Source organism: Semicossyphus pulcher, unplaced genomic scaffold (genome assembly GCF_022749685.1).
Source record: "Semicossyphus pulcher isolate SPU_LCO1_2020_fin unplaced genomic scaffold, fSemPul1.0.p SCAF_8, whole genome shotgun sequence".
Classification (NCBI taxonomy): Eukaryota; Metazoa; Chordata; class Actinopteri; order Labriformes; family Labridae; genus Semicossyphus; species Semicossyphus pulcher.
The window spans coordinates 29,006,006-29,024,732 of NW_027211759.1; the positions used below are offsets into that span (position 1 = coordinate 29,006,006).

The 18,727-nt window shown below is 41.5% G+C and overlaps 1 protein-coding gene across 2 annotated transcripts; it reads right to left on the bottom strand.

Annotated features, from left to right (window-relative positions):
• Positions 1 to 384: 384 nt before the first annotated feature.
• Positions 385 to 9,765, bottom strand: LOC138612770 (probable polypeptide N-acetylgalactosaminyltransferase 8). 2 transcript variants are annotated; one of them, XM_069686196.1, is made up of 11 exons: positions 9,479 to 9,765; positions 8,534 to 8,858; positions 8,235 to 8,401; positions 7,531 to 7,717; positions 5,721 to 5,918; positions 5,421 to 5,535; positions 2,862 to 3,047; positions 2,514 to 2,651; positions 1,457 to 1,549; positions 1,177 to 1,347; positions 385 to 973 (listed from the first exon to the last, which is right to left on the bottom strand). In XM_069686196.1, exons 1-11 carry the CDS (start codon positions 9,654 to 9,656, stop codon positions 854 to 856), a joined length of 1,878 nt encoding a protein of 625 aa, XP_069542297.1. In that variant the 5' UTR covers positions 9,657 to 9,765; the 3' UTR covers positions 385 to 853. The 2 variants fall into 2 exon arrangements, with proteins under 2 accessions (XP_069542297.1, XP_069542298.1); XM_069686197.1 differs by having other exon boundaries at positions 8,534 to 8,664; positions 9,479 to 9,646.
• Between the last annotated feature and the right edge of the window lie 8,962 nt (positions 9,766 to 18,727).

The window sequence follows — 18,727 nt, forward strand, 5'->3', positions numbered from 1 at the left end:
CTGTCTCAGACAACCCATAAACTTTATCACTTGGGCCACTGCTGTTGCCGGCACAGTATCATAAAAATGCTTCCTGAAGAACTTACAACCCCAGTGTTTTTTACAGTTAACATAACAGCTGATAGAAAAACAACTCATTTTAAATGTAATTTATATCAGAACTGACAAATGGGTCAAAAGAGTATTTTTACAATTATATGGGAAGTGCTGAACAATGAGTTCATGGATCTTTCAACCACCCTACCAAGGACAAGCTGCAACTTTTCAGTTGCTCAGTAAAGCATCAACTCCACTAAACCTTTTGTTTCAGAACACTGAGTTCAAAGTCTGACAGGTTGGACCAATCAGGTTTGTTTGATGAAAAAAAGAAATTGACCAACAAAGTTTTTCTCGGCGGGATTAATTTAATGATGTACGAGAAGAAGTCCAACATTCTTTAGGTCAATCCACTGAACTAAAACTATCAAATAATCTTGAGTTGCCCTTTTATACATTAAATCTGATCAACACAACATGCACAACATCCTCTAAACATACTTTTTCTACTGTTTATGGAAAACCTTGGTGTTATTGGCAGCGACCTTGTCCTAAAAGCAATTTGAACTCTAAAGTTTTACACAGTTTGTTTACATGTGAATATCTTAGAATTGGCAGCTGTTAAAAAATTGGGATGAGATTAAAAAAATTAAATAAAATCATTAATCATCTTCAGGCTTAATGTACATTTATAGGATGTTGAGAAAATTCCAGGGAAAACTCAAGATAGAGTTGACAAAATAAAGTGCTCACTCTTCCCCTCCCAAGCAGAGGCCACTAAATAAATGAGAAGTTTCTTGTTGGCCACACGCACCCTTTAAAATGGCTTAATAATGTTTTCCATTTCCCATCTTTGGCCAGAGCATTCCTGTATTATTAGTTGCTTCTTAATAATCTCCAGACACCTCTTTGTCTCTCTGTTCTTCAGCTCTTTGCCCTGGAAAAGACAATAGGTGTAATCATATCATATGCATAACACCACAATCAATATTTGTAGCTTCCTGTGTCACCGTAAACTCATCCACTCTCCTGTATCAGATTGTAAGGAACACCGACTTTCTGAGCTTTTTTTTAAGGAATAGAAATAGTCTTTGTCACATCTCTTGATCCCTTTTTTAATAACAGTTGATCTTGTAGTACCTGAGTGAAGTCCCAGTGAATCCCCATTCCTTTCTGCATAGCCTCTTTGCACCTGTAAAGGCCAGGCTCAGAATCTTTTGTGCCTCTGTCGCACAAACACCGGTTGTCATTGTACTTGTGGGACTTGATGCCGCCGATGTAGAGCTCACCACTGCTGCGATAATAAGTGTACTAAAAATGTAGCAGATTAGACCATTAAATAAGCCAACAAAAACACACAGACAATATTATTGAAAAAAGACTGATCATTCATCTTTCACTCATTATTCATATTACTTACTTGAGGTCCATAGTAGTAGCAAGTGAAGGCAATGGGTTTGTTACCTGGCACTGGGCCTTGGTCGATGCACATGTCAGCATCAAGATTCTTCATCTGTAGGTTGAGGAGTTAAACAACATGTCACACCCATGGGAACCTTCCTTAAACACTATGACTGGTACAAGATAGTTATTTAAGTGTTAAAGTATGCAGCGCATAACCTGCAGCAGTGTCTCCATCAAACAAGAGTAATGAAAAACTCTTAGCATCGCAGAAATGAACAGAAATCTGAAACAATTAACTTATCCATACTCAATCAATCAACCTTTATATATACTCGAGAGATCATTAAGGGGCAACTCTCATTTACAATGATATCGAGTTAATTACAGAAGCAAGTTAAAAAGACGAACCAGACGACAATTAAGACAAAAACCAAGACATTAAAAGGTAAAGTAAAATGTTGTGTGTTAGATAAAGCCTAAAATGTACTAAAATATTTAAAAGAGTTCAGTGATTAAAATGGGAAAAAAATAAAAATCTAAATTAGGTTCATTTAAGTAAAACAGTTACAAATAGAGGTTTAAAATCAGGCTTCTAAAATGTCCAAACGATAAAAATGCATCCAATTCAAGCACGTGCTGTATCTTGTTCCAGGAGTCAAGTGCAGGATAACAAAAAGCAGTCTTTCCCAGTTCTGTCCTAACTCGAGGAACATGTAACAGTTACTGGTCTGAAGAGCGCCTCCGAGAATTGCATAAGTAATGTGAGGTACTTAAGAGTACCAGCAAAAAACACACGAATGTTAAGAATGTAGCTGCGGGGTTTGCAGGGCTACAAGCAGAATGTCACTGACCATCTTTTTCAAACGCTCAAGGTTCATCCACAGATTCAAAGCAACATCCTTCTTAATGACACGGGCTCAATTACAGACCAGTCTACATCCTACGTCATCTCAGTTCACATGGGACTTTGTTGATGTAAAACATTCGACATGTGTGGGTGCACAGGACGTATCATATCCAGTTTTAAGCACTGCCTCTTGCAATAAGGAAATATTTAATAGAAATAAGCTTACTCCTCCATAGGCAACTAGGTCTTCCAAGGGATCCAACTTGGGATAGACGTTTTCTAAGTACCATTTGAACGGTTTACAGTTCAGCCTTTCTCTGAGATTTTTCCTCTCAGTGATATTCCCAATGTCAATTCCGTGATTCTGCAGAGGTAAAAAAAATTATGGCATGATTTGTTTGTGTAATCGTAAATTAAGAAATTTAAATTACACTCCTTTAGGTAAAGAGCTAAGAGACATTAAAAATGCACTCATACCTAAACAACTACTCATATGAGAAGCTTTAAATTGTGCTACCTTGAATATGATCCAGTGTGTAGAAGCATGCAGAGTGTCTTGTCTAATATAAAGTACCTTAAATGGCAAGTTCCAAGCCAAGTTGACGTTGTGCTTGTATTCATCCATCCAGACTTCTGCCACCCTCAGAGCATTTCTTTTCATAGCCATGCTCAGGTCAGGCATGTAGGGCTTGTGGGACCTCTCAATGTGGGCGACTTTGGAGCATGGAACTACTTCAACACTACCTCCACAGGTCCACACCTATACAAGCCAAAAAAAAGCCAAAATTTATATTTATAATGTGTGGACAGTGAAACTTCATGTAACACATTTTCTGTCTGGGATACCCCTGCTGCGGATCCAGTCATGTTTCAACTTTGTCAGGCTACCAGCAGAGAATTGAGGAAGTTCCTGCTTCACAGTTAACTGTAAAACCATCAAGTTTGGTTTATGTACTGGATTTTGTACAGATATATGCAGAGCTGCATGTGATAAATAAATCAGGTTAGCCATTTCCAACTGTTGAGTTTTTATGCTAGCAAAGCTAATTGTAGCTTTGGTATCAATCTTCTCATCTTACTTTCACAGAGTGAATAAGTGTTTTTACAGAATTGTCTGTCCAACTATCTTTCTAAGAAATATACCCAGTCTACCTGTTTTGGGGGAAATATGGCCCCCATACATCTCTAGCAGCTAATGCTAACAGAGTGTTGAACATTTTTGAAACTTCATAGTCAACTTGAGTGTGAGGTAAATCATGCTCTGTGTGAAAAATGTGTAATCTGGCAAACATGTGTTTGAGGATCAAATGCTTTAATTTTAAAATGGTAATCTGATACGTTTCCTGACACCAAGTGTTGCACCTGCAAGATAGGGCAGCCTTGTAGCTGTGCCTGATATCATGTGTAGTACCTCACAAGGCCACGAGACAGAAGGCGGCCTTGGAAAACTACTAGCAACTGAGGTCATCCTTAGAACTGCTGAGTCAGCACAATGCAAATGAAGACGTACTTGAAATTTGATCCCAATATATAATCCCAAATTTGTGTGACACCAATGATTCCAGGGTTAGGACTGGTGAGATTTCTAAAAGGGATGGAGGAGGGAGTCAAGATAGGGGGAGCTTCACAAGGAATAAAAACCAAAGTTTTAAACTGCGTAGTTAGTAACTTTCCGGAGTGACTCAGAGTTTGTTGCTTGTATAGAACGTCTGTAGAGGAATAAACTCTCTTTGCATCAGATTCTGCCAGTCTCCATTGCCTGCTTGTCTGCTGAGCCTTTTTTTGAAGACTTCGACTATATTTTTAAGAATGCTGTTAATTACGTTGTGGCAGGGGCTCCTGGCTTTAATCTGGCCCTTATGGCTGAACCTTTTTGACACAACAGGATGTAGCTACAATGCTGCATGTGAGAAAGCTGGTCTGAGATCCATCAGCACATCCGGCTGTCTTGTAAATGGCTGCGCTGATATCAGTGAGTCATACACTGTGCGCGCTCCCAAGAGTGTAAGACTAACGTTTGTACACATATACACCAAAAGGTAAGCAGATCCATTTTTGTCCCATAGTGAGATGGACAGCATAAAGCCTTAAACTAGCCATCGACTAGCAACTGAAGTTGAGACTGATAGTTATGGAATGAACCGACATGCCTGTGAGTATACTGTAAATTAATTAACTCACTATTGAAGCAGCATATTCAGTAACATTAGCTACTTGAGTTACTTGGGGTGCTTTTTGGCTTAAAGAGTAGCTGCACACTTAAACATGTTCTTTGAGCTATAATCTAAATTATATTGCTGTACTGTGATGAAGCATATCAGTGCTGGTGTTAATATTGACAGTTCTTACCAAATGTATAAAAATTGGCATTTCATGGGTTGGAAATGGCTCAAACACGCCGTCTACGGTTTTATATTAGCCCTGGACATTGCCAGCCGATGGTGGCGTGGACACGACCGTTTGGGACAAAATGACATCATAAAATGTATATAGGCTACACATAAAAAAAAGAATGTTAATGCCTGCCAATCGGAGGTGGGCGGTACACCCCCACCGGCCACGTCTTTGGAGGGAGTCTGTGGAACCGCTCTCATTTTCAAATATATCCTGATCGAGACATGTCCTTCACTAGAGTTTACATTATTTTTGCCAGCACATTGTACATTAGCCTTCTCGCTAATGTTACATTACCACTCAGAGAGCGCGCCTATTCTCTCTTCACAATCAGAAATAACTGTAACAGGCTGCACACGCGGCAAAACTTTAACAGTTTTCGCTGATTATTGTGTATTTACCCTTTCCTCTGGTTATTACGCAACTTTGTCTGTACACCCATTGCTTTGTTTTGGGTATGTTATCGCGTGTCCATTATATAAAATGCATCTTCAGGCACCAGTGAGTACATTAAACATGATCCAGAAAAGTCTATTTGAGTAATCCAGGTGTTTTCATGTTTATCAGACAACAAACTCTGCACATCTATTTTACAGCAGAGACATGGTCTTACAGGTCTGGTGGGATATTACAGCAGCAGTTCCAACAGAAGATGGGTAATTGTACTGAAACCAGTTAAAGTGGAATGAGCCTCATTATCCCAACTGGATTAAAAGTCAGATAGGAGAGGCCTACTCACGCGAACTCCCAGCTCGACATTTTCTCCACCGTACACTTTCATCCCTTCATCAAGGCCTCCAATTTCTCCAAGGAACTTCCTATCAGCAACAAAGATGCCCATGACGGATGGACTCCTAAAGTCATAGAACAGAACCGTTACTGTTTAATACATGCTGTACAGAGTACATGAGTATAACCATAACAGTGAAGCTGTTATATCACCATGAATCCCTCATCCAAGATACTATTGACTTGCATATGGTGTCGTTTGTTTGACACACATGAAAATTGGAGCCAAGACAGATTGATTTCAACTCACTTTCCAGGTAATGATGGGTCTTTGAGTTTATCATACTCTGGAGAAAAACCCTCATACATGCACCACATAGCCCAGTCGAAGGCGTGTGCTGCAGATTCGTACCGGATCACGTTGAGGTCATCATAGTTGACTTTGTCAAACACAGGGGTCACCACCACCTTTCGGTCCCCTTTGATCTGTGTTAGCAGGGGTTCGGCCCTGCATGAAAGAAAGGGAGGAGAGTAATGTAACATAAATCAATTGTACATAAGTCCTTAGTGGCATGTGACATTGTCCTGGACCTCATCATTATCTTGATGACAGCTGATGTGGATCACAGCCAGTAACTCTTTAAAGAACTAAGTGATTTACTGAGTTCTGGGGCTGTAACAATCGTATAACCTGCCGGCTAACGTCTGACAGCGACATACTGTATATATGACGTCACATAAGACTCTTCTGTGTGCTGCATTGTTTACAGTCCAAATCAAGAAGCGACAGTGTGCAGCTCAAAAGCGGAGCGCCCGTTCATCTGTTTGTGCTGAGTCTCAATTCACTGTAAACACTAAGTTACACAGAGGCTGTCTCTGGCTCACTTGAGCGAGATGAAGCCGAAAAAGAAATCTTCTTGTGAGTGACTTTAATTAACAACTCTTCAGTTTGCTGAAATAACAACATCATGATGTAGATTAGTAACAAGTCAACGTGAAGCTTTGTCAGGTCTGTCCTCAAGAGGAGAAGAAAACTACTTTAACATGAAGTTTGTCGAACGGAGGTTGGATCAATCATTTCTGATGCATTTAAGGAAGTTAGGGAAATCTAAATGCTGATTGGCTTTCACAACACTGCGTCGAGCAAATTTGTCGCTCAAGTTGACATTTTTGATCCAGAACAGATTGTTAGCTGAACTAACATGCAGATGTCTGTTTATAGTTATGTTTATAGAATTTATAAATAAATTGTCATCGCATGACTGCAGATGGGAGCCGGACTGTTTTTACAGACTGTTTTTCCTGCATCAGTGACGCTTGCTGAAACAAGATTGATCAATTCTACTCAGACTACAAACGTAGACAGAAACCAGAACACTTCTCATACTGTCTGGTCCTGCGTGTAAAGATTCTAGGCTACAGTTTCTGTAGAATCTGTAAATAGAGATTAGGGCTGTAACAATACGCACAAAGCCTGTTTAAAGCCAGTTACACCATTATACAAGTGAACGTTAGCGTAGCATTTGAGGTGTGACACACCTCGTAAAACACATTCCTAACACTATATTTAGGTATGCAGAGACTCATAATGTGATCCAGATAAACCCTTTTTTCCAGTCCACTGCATCTTCACCCGTCTGAGACTGACTGAATAGGAGGCCTCACCCTTGCCTCATTATCCTTATTGCAATGCTGTTGTGCAATAGTTTTAAGCCTTTGTTGCCTTAGCGGAGTTACACAGAGGCCAGTTGATGACGTTGGGTTTTTACAGGGATCAGAGAGCGGCGGTTCTGAAAAGTTGTGAAAATACTATCAAAACAGGGCGTTCCAGGAAAAACTGGACAGCTCACTGTGCGAGCACCTCACACTGATGATTGTATAACTGCCTCTGTTAAATGGAATAACTGTGTAGATTAACTGTGTATTGTTTAGTTGTCAGTTCTGGTGGTAAGATTGAAAACAATAAAGAACATTTTGTTAAGGAGGACACAAGTTACACAAGGCAACTAATATAAAGGTTACACTTCTAGCACCTTTAATGTATAGTTAAATATTTTACACAAAACTACGACAATGTAAACAAACTTAACTTAAACTTAACATTTTTACCAGACTCTTACCACATCTCATGTACTTCAATGTGCGCGTCCAAGATGGCCACCACATCCGCACTGGCAGCCTTGTAGCCAGAGGCCCTGGCGTAAGCAAGGCCTCTCTGCTCGTTGTGCCTCACTCTTTTTATTTTGAGACTTGGGTTCTGCTTCTCCAGAGATGTCAAGTAAATGTCAAGGTCCCCTTTGAGGTCCTCTGAATTAAAAAGAGAATACGGGCATATGTTTTGAGATGAGGGGAGAACAGACTTGAATGTTGTGAAGGAGCCACAGTTCTGATCACAAACTACAGTGAGCATCTCATTACGGTGGTGCTGTGCTTAATGCTTTTGAAATAGTCATGTTAATGCTGTGGCTTCTGATTGTAAGTTGTAGACAGGGATGATGTAATGATTGCATTCATTGGCAACATGCCACCATATATACCCTCCTTATTAAACAGGTCTCTGACGCTCAAAGCATTTTCTTTTTCTTTTTTTGCTTTTTGCCTTTATTAGATAGGACAGATGAAGTGAGACAGGAAATGTGGGGAGTAGAGAGTGGGGGTTGACCTGCACCTTAACATGCATGCGATGCATCAAAAAAAATGCAGAATCAAACTGGTTTTTCAGCCCAGTCCACTGGCCCTTTACAATTGTATCAGGTACATTTGTAACTTTCATCTTACAAATGTGGCTGCAGAAAGTTAAACAATCCTTTTGTGACAATCCTACCATTTGAACTGTTGTCATCAACCATTATTATCTCTTTCAGCAGGTTCTCAGGGGTGCGGTCGATAATGCTGCATAGAGCTCTCTTGAGGATGGACAGGGCCTCGTTCAGGTAGATCAGCACGACTGCAATACTGGGCAGATCCTTCGGATAACTTTTTTTCAGACACCTAATCAGAAAAAAATCTTTAATCAGTATTCTGTTTTAAGACTTTATCCAAAGACAAAATGGAAAGGTAAAAGGATACATTTGGCAAAAAATGAACAAAAGGAAAGAGTTTCTTTAAAATGTAAAGCTGTACCTTTTATCCCTGGTGTCTGGAAGAGCTCGATCTAAAGGAAGGCGATCGCTGAGAAAAACATTGTATCCATACTTTTCAAACAAAGCCTGAGCCTCTTTTTGGTCCTCCTCAGACAGATTGTCGCCCCACTCCTTGAACAGGACAGAATCGGGGAACAGTTTTTTGGACTTTTCCGCTTCTGGGGCCTTTTTTGGGTCAGATTGCTCTTTTTGATTTTTCACGGCGTGCAGTTCAATCTCTGCAGCCTTTCTTCGACTGTCCCTGTCCTCTTCGAGCAGTTTCTGCATGACATCCTGCTTTTTTTCAAAAACTCTGAGAATTTTGTCTTGACAAATTGGAAGACAAGGAGACAGATAAATGAGCATAATTGCTTTCAGCAGGAAATACTGGGCTACAACCAGTAACCACTATGAAGCATTAACCTTTGAATGGATGTTCTCTTCACTTATTCCACATAAAGATAACATTTTATTGATACCCTGGCAAAAACCCAAATTTCCCCGCGGGGTATTAAAGAAGATTTTATTTTCTTAGAAATAAGGTTTTATAGCTGCACAAGAACAACATAACACGAATAAAAAAATAAAACACGTCAATAAACAGGTTACTCATACACCAGTGAGCTGAAAAATACTCGCTCTGAAATAAAGCTTCATGTTAGAAAGTACGTGGTGAAAAGGAACTTTTCCCCATTTAATAATGAATACATTTTGCACTTCTTTTTTAACTTTATCTATAATTAATAGACAACAAAACCATTAAAAAGCACCAGGAAGCTCTAAGTACATAGAATTTTTTCCCCTCTTGACAGAGATACGTTATTCAGTGTACATGTTCGGTTTTTTTGGACCTAATTTTCTTTTCCTTTCCTCTTTAAGATGACTAAACTGATGAAAAACAAATCAAGGCACGACTAGAGAAATATGAATCATTGGCTCAACTCACAGATGTTGCTGAAGTTTGCCTCCAGGTCAGAGAAGCTCCTGGCCATCCGCGGTGCGACCACCTTCTTCTCAGTCCCCGCTGCAGGCTCATATCCACTCTTTAGAAACATGCAAATGTAGACGAAGAGCCCAATCCCCCCCAGCGTGAGGACTGGTCGCTTTAACCACACTGCTCTCATACTGCAGCACACCGGCAGGAGACGCTTGAGACGGCGCGCTCAGACCACAGGGAACGCAGGATCCACCCGACAACCAGGGAGATATGTATGATACTTTAAGTTGTGGGCGATGAGCACAGTCTACACGAGTGAACAGCCGCGCAGGTACAAGCTGCCTTTCCTCAGCTGCATGCCCATATTAGGCTCAGGTGTTTGTCATTAGTGGGCTGACGATATGATGTACCTGCCTGATTGCCGACTGGCTCCCAAAACTGAGCCTAAAAAAACTGTGAAACAGGGATAAGCTTTCATGTTATTTAAAAATAACCTATACATGTCTTCATACATATTTTTAGGGTAAGTTGTCACTCTGGTTCTCTCTAACAATCTAAGTTTTACGTGAGCAACTCATTGGTGTTTCATTGTGTCCCTGTAATCTCAGGTGTGAATGATTGAGATATGTAAGGTAAAAATTTAAACAGCACGATTCATATAAAAAACAAAAAACTTGTATATGTTTTGAGATGAGGGGAGAACAGACTTGAATGTTGTGAAGGAGCCACAGTTCTGATCACAAACTACAGTGAGCATCTCATTACGGTGGTGCTGTGCTTAATGCTTTTGAAATAGTCATGTTAATGCTGTGGCTTCTGATTGTAAGTTGTAGACAGGGATGATGTAATGATTGCATTCATTGGCAACATGCCACCATATATACCCTCCTTATTAAACAGGTCTCTGACGCTCAAAGACTCAGACTCAGACTCAGACTCAACTTTATTGATCCCTTTGGGATGACTCCCTCTGGGAAATTCAGTCTCCAGCAGCTTATACAGTACAATACAATAGGAAAGAATCAGCACACAGAGGGTAAAAAATAAAGATCAAAATATATATATCTATCGATATATATATATATATATATATATAAAGCATTTTCTCTTTCTTTTTTTGCTTTTTGCCTTTATTAGATAGGACAGATGAAGTGAGACAGGAAATGTGGGGAGTAGAGAGTGGGGGTTGACATGCACCAAACGGATCGGCAGGCCGGGAATCGAAGCTGCCATCAGTGCATCGAAGACTGTAGCCTCTGCATATGGGGCGCCTGCTCTACCAACTGAGCTAAACCAGCGCCCCCAAAGCATTTTAAACCGTGGATTACAAACTACTCTGCCTTTGGATGTAATGGTACATTATAAGAGCTAAACTGTACACCTCATGTAGCGTAATGTAGTGTGTGTCAACCTTGTTAGACACGTCACCAAAAACATGCATGCGATGCATCAAAAAAAATGCAGAATCAAACTGGTTTTTCAGCCCAGTCCACTGGCCCTTTACAATTGTATCAGGTACATTTGTAACTTTCATCTTACAAACGTGGCTGCAGAAAGTTAAACAATCCTTTTGTGACAATCCTACCATTTGAACTGTTGTCATCAACCATTATTATCTCTTTCAGCAGGTTCTCAGGGGTGCGGTCGATAATGCTGCGTAGAGCTCTCTTGAGGATGGACAGGGCCTCGTTCAGGTAGATCAGCACGACTGCAATACTGGGCAGATCCTTCGGATAACTTTTTTTCAGACACCTAATCAGAAAAAAATCTTTAATCAGTATTCTGTTTTAAGACTTTATCCAAAGACAAAATGGAAAGGTAAAAGGATACATTTGGCAAAAAATGAACAAAAGGAAAGAGTTTCTTTAAAATGTAAAGCTGTACCTTTTATCCCTGGTGTCTGGAAGAGCTCGATCTAAAGGAAGGCGATCGCTGAGAAAAACATTGTATCCATACTTTTCAAACAAAGCCTGAGCCTCTTTTTGGTCCTCCTGAGACAGATTGTCGCCCCACTCCTTGAACAGGACAGAATCGGGGAACAGTTTTTTGGACTTTTCCGCTTCTGGGGCCTTTTTTGGGTCAGATTGCTCTTTTTGATTTTTCACGGCGTGCAGTTCAATCTCTGCAGCCTTTCTTCGACTGTCCCTGTCCTCTTTGAGCAGTTTCTGCATGACATCCTGCTTTTTTTCAAAAACTCTGAGAATTTTGTCTTGACAAATTGGAAGACAAGGAGACAGATAAATGAGCATAATTGCTTTCAGCAGGAAATACTGGGCTACAACCAGTAACCACTATGAAGCATTAACCTTTGAATGGATGTTCTCTTCACTTATTCCACATAAAGATAACATTTTATTGATACCCTGGCAAAAACCCAAATTTCCCCGCGGGGTATTAAAGAAGATTTTATTTTCTTAGAAATAAGGTTTTATAGCTGCACAAGCAACATAACACGAATAAAAAAATAAAACACGTCAATAAACAGGTTACTCATACACCAGTGAGCTGAAAAATACTCGCTCTGAAATAAAGCTTCATGTTAGAAAGTACGTGGTGAAAAGGAACTTTTCCCCATTTAATAATGAATACATTTTGCACTTCTTTTTTAACTTTATCTATAATTAATAGACAACAAAACCATTAAAAAACACCAGGAAGCTCTAAGTACATAGATTTTTTTCCCCTCTTGACAGAGATACCAAAGCATTTTAAACCCTTGAATACAAACTACTCTGCCTTTGTATGTAATGGTACATTATAAGAGCTAAACTGTACACCTCATGTAGTGTAATGTAGTGTGTGTCAACCTTGTTAGACACGTCACCAAAAACATGCAGAATCAAACTGGTTTTTCATCTTACAAACGTGGCTGCAGAAAGTTAAACAATCCTTTTGTGACAGTCCTACCATTTGAACTGTTGTCATCAACCATTATTATCTCTTTCAGCAGGTTCTCAGGGGTGCGGTCGATAATGCTGCGTAGAGCTCTCTTTAGGATGAACAGGGCCTCTTTCAGGTATCAGGTTCAGGTATTTTGATATATAAACCAAAGTCCTAAAGTGAGCTTATATGGAAATAGCATGTTACTCTGGAAAAGTTGTCTCTCATTGCTTTTGGAGCAAATTGTTACATGTGACAATTTTTCCCAGTAATTCGGCTTAAAATATAAATAATGTGACAACAAAAAGGTCGTAATGTACAGGCGGGATAGAATAGAATAAGAGCAAAAATGAAGAACGGAGGACAAAGGGAGGGCTTGTAAAGTGGTCCCATAATACCCTTAATACTACCACATCAACTCCGATATACAGTAAAGCAAAGTTAGACCTACTCTGATGGAGGATATGGTCAACCGTGCTATTGGTATTGGAGTAGCATGTGTCTGCAGAGCCAGAGGCTGCAGATTCAGGACCGCAATTCTGGGACCGCAATTCTGGGACCGCAATTCTAGGACCCTTGTAGTTTGCGTCGGAGTTTGGGTCTCTAAACATTTTTTGAATGAACATGAACATTTCTGGGCTGATAAGGCGAGTTACTGGACAAGGCCATCACAGAAACTCATGGCCATTTTATTCTATGCTCAAAGTGTATAATGTTTTAAGCATCCTTGTAATTAAACAAATATGATATCACAGAAGGGGTATTGCCTGCCCCATGTTTCGATGTTGAAGAATTACAAGAATACCCTTGTAATTCAACATCAATTGAAATTTGTTGAAGTGAATATTTAATGGTGAATTTAGTAGAATTGTTAGATGGGAAATCACACGCTTGTGGGAGAGTTGACCACAAACTCAAAGCATTTTTGCCATGGCTCCATCTCTGATAAAGTTCAGGGCAAGTGTACCAAGTGTCATGCTTTAATGAAAACATTTCACCTCAAATTAGGCAAATATAACATGGAATGTCTAAATTCTGTCTGTCAGCTACATGAAATCAGCTGTTTCCTACTATCTTAAGGGTGAATGCCTGTTTTTATTGTATTAATGTCTTACCATTTTAGTTAAGTTTAAATATTCCTATAATTAAACTGCTAACTGTCTGTGTACAACACAATAAGTGTTATCAGACAGTTGAATTCATTTTGATTTTCTTTTGTAATGTAGGATGACACACTTTGCATTCTTAATAGAACTTCTGTAGGCCTTTTCTGCAGGTCTACACCTTTGATGAACCTCTTTCTTTTTGTAGGCCATTATATATGGAATTTCTGTGCTGGTATATGTGTCCTTGCAGGAAGCTGAGATGGTCTTCCTCTGTGGTCCTGTTTGCCAACAAAGGTAAGAGGAGAGAATGTGAATTTTTATTAGCAAAGTCATACAATCTTAATCAGCTATCTACCAATGTAAGCTCAATTAAGAAGTGTTACTGATATTTCTGTTATCCCAGCATTGATGATGTTGTCTGTTTACTGTTTTAGTGAAGTGGAGGAATTTTGGATTGATAGGCAACTAAGGAAAGAAGGGAAATAATTAAAATGGTAGGTAGTGCTGTTACCTACTTCACAACTTGAACTTTGAATATTAATGGTTCTGAAAAGTCAGACATCAATAACATGTTCTTTCTGTTCCTTCCTTCCGGCATGGCCTGGAGCTTCAGGTGCCCTGGTCTCGGTCTCTCTAGATGACGATGTGCAGGTCACTCCGTGTTGTGACTGGTACTGGATGGAGACTGGTTGCGTCTTCTCGGCTCTGAGTTTGAGGCTTTGAGGTCAGAGCGCAAGGATTGGAGCAAAAAGAGAACTGTTGTCTTCAGTTCTTGGAACACAGGGCTTTAACAGCTTGAAGTTTACTTGAAGCAATGTCTACTCACAAGGTCTTCAGCACGGCGAGGCGCATGCAGGCTCTGGGCCTTCTCGCGGGGCAAAACTTAAAAGATAAGATAAGCTCCTCGCTCCTCCAAGCAGCGATAAGAGCTTTTAGATGGTCCTCAATATGGCGGCTCCGGAACTACTTCCGGTTCGGGCGAGGAGCAAGGAGCAAGAAGCTATCAAATAAAAGACTTGGGAAGCAGCCTCTGTGTCACTCTCAATTTTTCTCTGGCCAGGGGAGGGGACGTCAGTGAGCTACCGGACACACCCAGCCCCGCCCACTATGCACATTTCCAACCGACCCTTCTGTCGTGAAAACAAAACACGTCTCTGCCATCGTTTCGTGGCAACTTGTTGAAACTTAGCTAGCTTGAAATGTAGCCATTAGTAGTAGTGACGTTAACGTTAGTAGTCAGTAGTAAGTTTGCAAAAATCACAATGACAGTTACAGCTGGCTCGCACATCGCCCAAGTGGTTACCATAGGTTGCACATAATGATATGCATAGCGTCACCCCGTCCATTAACGGGATTGGCTCCTTAGGTTTGTGACGTCTCTAACCTGCCAATCTGAAAACGTGTTGTTCAGCCTGTCCTTGGTACACTGCAGTTTAAAAGCAGACAGGCCCAGCCATGGAGATGACTGCTGATTATGTCCCTGATATGTCTTGTAGCACATGAGAAACACCACATGGAGATGTTCACAAGATGAATCACTGGATTTTCACCAGAGGGGGTCTTTAATATTATAGAAGCATAAAGGACATTGCAGCCCTTTATACTGTGCACCTCTGATTGAATGAAAGAAATTAACTGACATCCTCAAACAGAGGAAACAACTGATTGTGCACTTTACACGATATGTCAACCTTGTGTGAACAGAGTTGTCCGTAAGCACCTGATAAAAAAGTCCCTTTTGCCTCCACAAAGGAACTAATCAAACATGATGCTCTCTGTGGTACGATTCATTACAGAAATAATCCCACTTTGAAAGCTGTTCAAGCGGACAGCTGCTCCATATTTAGTCTAACAACTTTTTAACTCATCTTTCTTTGTTGTTTTTGTTGCACACAAAAGCCATTATTCTGCTCACCTGGCTAAATGAACCATGGACTCCTGCACATTATGTCCTGAACAAGCGCTGCACTCATAGAAGCTCATTTGGCAGTCCTGAAAAAGAGGCAAATAACAATGATGGTGGTGGAGGTGATGATGCCTGTTATTAGCACAAAAGAGAACTATCTGTGAGTGTGAGCATTGTTCATGTTTCTTCACATTGATCTGTGTGGGCTAATAAAGAAAAGTCAATCCTAATCTGTGATACAGAAAATAACATTTCTCAACACTATTAGTTCACATGGTCGCCATAGAAACTGCATTATACACCAGAGGCATACAAAACTAAGAAAAAAACTTTCTGTTCTGTTTTTAAAAATACTTTGTTGTGGTGGTGTGACAAGACAGACACTGACTGAACGTTGAGCTGAGCAGATAAACAAGAACAGACCTTGGCGAGTCTTTCACCAACTCCTTTCTGAACTTGTCTCTCAATTTCCTTGTCCGTTTTGTTTGCCAAGAGCATGATGGGAATGTCTTCTCCTGCGCTCTCCTACGAAAGAAGGAAAACAAACAATACAGACTCAAAGAAGCTGATATTAAGGCTACCAGCTTTCTGGCTCCCCAGTGGTAAACCAGCTAGCAGTGTATAAAAGCATCACTGCAGCAACTGACCTTTATTTGTCTTGTGTTCTCGACATTACAATATTGTTAAAAAAAATATACAACCTAAACACACACCACTTTAAGAAAGCAGATTTTCAAACAAACAAAAACACTGTCGTGTGTTGAATGTGTGCAGCACGGGGTGACTGTCATACCTTTACACTCGTCAGCCACTGTCTGACAGAGGCGAAACTCTGCTCGGCTGTGATGTCATACATCACTACCACACCGTCAGCCTTACGAAAGAATTGTTTGGTGATGCTCCGATACCTGCAGCAGGAGGAGGAGGAGGAGGAAGTAGGCAGAAAGAGGAAACATATTATAAAAAACCTTTAAAACTTCCTTGTGGTTTATTTCTGCATCAGGAAATATGTTTTAAAATATGAACTTTTAAAAGAAACAAAGAAACTATTCGATTACATTTCTAAGAATTATACAAATACACTCTTTCAAAGAAAGTAGCGCTCGCAGTTACCTTATCAAAATAAAAGAAGTGTTAAACATCTGCTCTTTAAATGTGAACATCTCTTTTCCTTTATGTGTTGACGTCTCACCTCTCCTGTCCTGCTGTGTCCCACATCTGCAGCGCCACCTGGTTGCTGTCCACAGTTATTGTCTTTACACTGTAATCTATACCTGCACACACAGACAACGAAAGGTCAGCACAGTCTGAAATGGCTCATCAAGTCTTCCATTTAGCCACCTGAGGATAGGTGAGGAGTTACCGACACACACCTTTGATAAAGCACACACGGAGATGTTGGCTGCAATAATCGAAACATCATTTTTTGATGATAAACTCCGGTTGACTTTTCCAGCAAAATATAACATAATCAAAAACATTTTTATTGATTCATTTGTGATGTGGTCAGAAAATGAGAGTTACGTATGTAACTACGGTTCTATGAATTCTGGATGACCTCCAGAGGCAGTGCTTAACACTGGATGTTATCCATCTCGCGCATGCGCAGGTCGAGTATTTAATATCAACAAAGTCACATGTGACCTAGGATGACGTAGGGCAGCCCTGCCTACATAAGCTCACGTCATCATCAAAGATGTCCCTACAGAATCTTCTCGCCAAGATTCCGAGTGACAGAGAACTCTGGCGGTCATCCAGAATTCATAGAACCGTAGTTACATAAGTAACTCTCGTTCTATTTCATTCTTACTGACCGCCAGAGGCAGTGCTTAACACTGGATGACTATTACCAACATAGTCACGAGGAATCAGTACCCACCTTACCGGAAATGGCCTGAGGGTTCCTGAAAAACCGCTGCCGCCAATGCGTTGGGAGCAGCGACATTGACCCTGTAGTAACGGGCAAAGGTGCACGGTGAAGCCCAGGTGGCCGCAGCACAAATCTCATTTAGAGGCACCCCCCGTAGTGCTGCCCAGGAAGTGGAGACACTCCTGGTTGAGTGGCCCCTGATATTGAGAGGCAGAGGCAGTCCCTTTGACCTGTATGCCTCCCCAATTACCTCAACAATCCACCTGGAAAGTCTCTGTTTGGACAGGGCGTGCCCCTTTCTAGGGCCACCATAGCAGACAAACAGGCCATCAGAGTGGCGAAAGCCAGCAGTTGCCTGTATATAATGTGACAAGGCCCTCACCGGGCAGAGTAGTTCTGCTGAACTAGCTTCCTCATCCTGTAGGCAAGCGGGGTCATAAGCTGCTAGCTAAATGACCTGATTAAAGTGAGCCGGAGCCAGCCTCTTCGGGAGAAATGACGGGTTAGGCCAAAGTGCCACCCCTGTGCCGTCTGAGTTCCAGCGCATACATGCTTCACTCACTGACAAGGCATGAAGCTCACTCACACGCTTCGCTGACGCCATTGCCAGAAGAAAAACAGCCTTTACTGAAAGCCACTTTAGCTCTGCCTGCTCCAGAGGCTCAACGTGGGGGTAGACGAAGGACCTCCAGCACCAGAGGCAGGTCCCATGAGGGAACCTCGACAGCCTGTGGGGGGTTCCACCGCTGGGCTCCTTTAAGGAAACGGGTCACCAGAGTGTGAGACCCTAACGTCTGGTTATCCACTCTAAGGCCTGGCCGAAATCGCAGCCACATAGACCCTCAAGGTAGAAGCAGAAAGCCTTCTCTCTAGCAAAGACTGCAAAAACCGCAGTATCATTGGCACAGAGGAACTCTCAGGTACCTCTTTGTGAGCTCTACACCCCTCCGAAAATATCTTCCATCTGTTAGCATAAAGTGCCCTGGTGGAGGGAGCTCTTGAGTCCATGATGGTTTGGACTACCTCCTGATCACATGCCATTAGGAGTGGGTCAGGCCCCTCAGGGGCCATACCCAAAGCTGCAGACGTTCCGGGTCTGGATGCCACATTTGGCCCCCCGGCTGTGAGAGTAGGTCTCTCCTCCTGGGCAGGCACCATGGATCCCCGTCCAGAAGCTTGTACATCGCTGGAAACAAGGGTCTCCCTGGCCAGTGTGGGGCCACCAACAGGAGTCTGTGGTTGCCTTGCTGAACTCTGTGTAGCGTCACAGCTAAGAGTGGAAATGGTGGAAAAGCATAAAGGAGGCGATCTGGCCATGGGTGTGCCAGGGCATCCTGTCCCAACGGACTCGTTGTCTCCGTCAGTGAGAACCAGAGGGGGCAGTGTGTCGATGACTCCGAAGCGAACAAGTCCACCTCTGCTGTGCCATATTTGCCCCATATTGCCTCTACTACCTCTGGCAGGAGTCTCCACTCCCCTGAGGGAGGCTTCTGGCG